Source organism: Corvus brachyrhynchos, unplaced genomic scaffold (genome assembly GCF_000691975.1).
Source record: "Corvus brachyrhynchos isolate BGI_N302 unplaced genomic scaffold, ASM69197v1 scaffold219, whole genome shotgun sequence".
Taxonomy (NCBI): Eukaryota; Metazoa; Chordata; class Aves; order Passeriformes; family Corvidae; genus Corvus; species Corvus brachyrhynchos.
This window is the reverse complement of record NW_008240034.1, coordinates 1309595-1313442: the sequence shown is the minus strand read 5'-3', so window position 1 is coordinate 1313442 and position 3848 is coordinate 1309595. Positions and strand designations below refer to the sequence as shown.

Genomic DNA, 3848 nt, shown 5'->3' with positions numbered 1-3848 from the left:
TCCTTACCTGGCCGCGCAGGGGATTTGCATTTCGTAACGGAGCGGACGGGCCCTGGCCTGCCCGGGGCTGGGCTGCCCCGGCAGAGCGGGTGACACGCGCCGGGGCCTCGCCGCTGCGTGCTCTCGGTGCTTCGTGTTGATTCAGCAAGAGATGAGCCAGTCCGACTGCCCCGGTGTGTCTGATGGAGGTGACATCACCGACTGGGAACCAGTTAGACCAGTGGCGCGCTCCCAGTCTGTGCAAGCCCTTGCAGACTGGGCTGTGGTGGGATCCCTCTAGGGCTGGTCCACTATGCACCCCCCATGCCCTGGGAAACCCTCAGGCTGGCTGTGGGGAGGGAAGAGGCTTCAGCTGCTCACGCTCCAGAAAATCAGCTGGTGGGACTGTAAAATCCCCCAGCCAGGACACACGTGGCGTCATGAGCGTGATCTGGTGTCCTGCATTGGTCAATCTCCCCACTGGGGCCGGAGCATTTCCCTACTACATAGCTGGGCTGGACTGTGCCCATCCCACTGTGTGGCTGGAATCCCTGAGGACTCATGGCCCCAGCACATAATGGGGCCAGGAAGGGACAGGATGGGCAAGAGGCTGGAGGCTGCTCTGCAGCCACCCCCAGGTACCAGCTGAGCATCGGAGGGGCTCGGCTGGGGCAGCACTCGGGGTTTCCAGGCCCTTCCCCACCCCAGGCCAGGAGGCCTTTCCTTTCTTGCGGGCCGGGGCCGAGACGACGCTGCTGGAGATGCTGCCGGCCCTGGCAGCTGGTCTCCATTTGGGAGGAGGCGTCCACATTCCTGGCATAGCCGCGGTGACCGAGGAATCTGTGGCGGAGGTTGGGCCTCGCCGGAAGGGAAAGGGAGAGCATCTCGTGGCCACGACCCCCAGGGCTCGGAGCTGGGCTCCCACGGGCTCCACAGGAGAGGGAGGGACAGATCCGGGGGGGGCACTTCCCCCTAATCCCATGGGCAGTTCCTTCTCATACTTTTGGAATGGTTCAGAGGCTGCTCTGTCTGTTGGCAGCATCATCCTCGTGCTCCTGTCCCCGTTCCCATCCCAGAGAGTGGGGAACTGTCCCCATGAGGGGTTTGGGGTGCATGTTGCACCCTGCCTGAGCTGTCCCCCCACTGCCCCCCCCAGCTTGCCCAGAAATATGACCCACAGAAGGAGGCTGAGCTGCGGACGTGGATTGAGAGCGTCACAGGAAAACAGATCGGACCTGACTTCCAGAAGGGGCTGAAGGACGGGGTGATCCTCTGCGAGTGAGTCCTGGGACGATGCTGAGCATGGCCCCCACTCCAGCTGGGTGGGGATGGGGGATGCCAACCCTCCAGGGGACCTTCACCACCTTGTGGGAAAGGTGGGCTGGATCTGCACCAGAGGGACCTGTTGGAGTCACCCCCAAAGCTTCTGTGTCTGGGGAGAGCCCTGAGGACAAAGAGGGACCTGGAGGGGGGAATTTGCCTCACATGGGGGAGGCCTGGGCTGGACCTTCCCAAAAGGGGCCCATGCCCTGTGGCCCCTTGGGATCTCTTCCTGCCCCATGTCCCCCCTGCCTCCCTCCAGGCTCATGAACAAGCTGCAGCCCAACTCGGTGAGGAAGATCAACCGCTCGGCTCAGAACTGGCACCAGGTAGGTGCAGCCCTGCTGCCACCCACCCGCTGTCCCTCTGCCGTCACCCTCCGGGGCTCACCCCTCTACCTCTCCGCAGCTTGAGAACCTCTCCAACTTCATCAAGGCCATGGCCAGCTATGGCATGAACCCCGTGGACCTCTTCGAGGCCAACGACCTTTTTGAGAGCGGGAACCTGACGCAGGTGCAGGTGTCACTGCTGGCGCTGGCGGGAATGGTGAGCACGGGGGGATGAGCAGCTTGGGAGCGGCTGCAGCCATGTGGGGTCCTCCAGCTCGGTCTGGTGCCTGTGGGACCCCACGGTTCCCCCTGCCCAGGGAGAGGGTGAGGGGTCTGGGACCCCTGTCCTTCCTCACGACCACTCCCGGCAGGCCAAGACAAAGGGGCTGCAGAGCGGGGTGGACATCGGTGTGAAGTACTCGGAGAAGCAGCAGAGGAATTTCGACGAGGCCAAGATGAAGGCTGGGCAGTGCGTGATCGGGCTGCAGGTGGGCTGCCCCACAGGGTTCCAGGGTGGGGGGGCTGGACAAGGGGTGCCCAATTCTATCAAATTCTCAGTGGTGTCACAGCTCCAAGCACAGCTGGAGGTACCTGAGGCTTGAGATGCCTCAAGTGTCCTTGGGATCTGGGACCGTCTTGGCTCTGTGTCCAGCACTCGATGGCTGTGAGCCGGGGATGGGTCAGGGAGCACTAGGGGACAGGGACGAGGCGAGAAGGGGCACATGTGGGGCAGCACACACTCCTCACCAGACCCCTTTGTCAGATGGGCACAAACAAGTGTGCCAGCCAGTCCGGCATGACGGCCTATGGCACCCGGAGGCACCTCTACGACCCCAAAAATCAGATCCTGCCACCCATGGACCACTCCACCATCAGCCTCCAGATGGGCACCAACAAGTGTGCCAGCCAGGTGAGCCCCCACACCGGGCTGGGGAGGGATGGGGGGGACCACAGCTGAGCCCTGCTCCATCCTGTCCTTCCTTCCAGGTGGGCATGACAGCTCCCGGCACCAGGAGACACATCTATGATGCCAAGATGGGGACAGAGAAGTGTGACAATTCCTCCATGTCGCTGCAGATGGGCTCCAACCAGGGCGCCAACCAGAGCGGGCAGGTCTTTGGCCTCGGCCGCCAGATCTACGACCCCAAGTACTGCCCACAGGGCAGCCAGGGCGAGGTGGCCAACGCCGCCGGTGACCAGAGCGGGGACCCTCCCGGGTACCACTACTACCATGAGGAGGAGGAGAGCTACTGAGCAGGACGGCTCAACCCCGTCTGCACCATCTCATGTACAGCCCCACTGCCAGCCACATTCCAGCCTCCACTTTCATCATTCCCTCTTTTTAAACTCTTTTTTAACTTTGGAAATGAATCTATTTTTCTGAGCAAGGAAATAAAGACCCTGTTTCTAGAGAGGAGCCCAGCCGGTTCCCCCAGGAGCCCCAAGACCCTGGGGCAGCAGGAAGGTGGCAGATGCTCCAGCACCTGGGAGTGGACAGTGTCACCTCTCACACACCCAGCGTCCACCACGCACCCCTGTGATGCCCCCAGATCCCTCAGCAAGGAGCAGGAGTGGCCGCCCATGGTGCCCCTGGTGCTGCTGCTCATCCCTGTGCTGGCAGGACCCTCCTCATACCTGTGGAGGAGAGGGACTGGGATCAGTGGGACATGGGGGAAGCACATCTGGGAGAGACTGCACGGCCTCAGGATTGTGTGTGTTTGTGAGTGAATGTTTGTGCACAGGTTTGCACTCTGGTGGGATCTCTAGATGCTGGAAATGCCCTTTTTGCAGAACTCATAGGGACCAAGGTTTTGATGCCACGGTGATGGCCGCAGGGCTGGGCTGGGAGCTGTCACACCTGGCACAGCCGGCGCACCTGGCACACCCAGCACCGAAGCAATCTGATCGCCCAGGCTGGAGCCAGGGCTGACTCTGACAGCCGCATCCTGCACCAGGGCAGTGTCCAAGTGCAGCCGGTGCCCATCGGCGTCTCCCCTCCCGTGCGGTTTTTAATGCAGATGCTCTCAGACTGAAACCTTTTATTTAAAAAAACCCCAACCTTTCAACATAAACAGGAGCTGGTCTCTGCTGCAGGCACCTTGTCAGGGCTCAGGCGGGTCCCTCTGTGCCTGGGGGGCTGCGAGCTGCTGCAGACCTGGGTGAGACCCCTGGAGTGCCGGGGTGGTGGGGCGGGATGCTGCGTGTCCCAGGGGGAAGAGC

At 62.1% G+C, this 3848-nt stretch overlaps 1 protein-coding gene across 1 annotated transcript in view; it reads right to left on the bottom strand.

The window, feature by feature from the left end:
• ARHGAP45 (Rho GTPase activating protein 45) overlaps nucleotides 1-2426 on the bottom strand; it is a 17839-nt gene extending 15413 nt beyond the window's left edge. The window contains 3 exon segments of the mRNA XM_017743813.1: nucleotides 2130-2150; nucleotides 2220-2318; nucleotides 2412-2426. Coding sequence (XP_017599302.1) covers nucleotides 2130-2150; nucleotides 2220-2318; nucleotides 2412-2426 — 135 coding nt within the window.
• Nucleotides 2427-3848: the final 1422 nt, after the last annotated feature.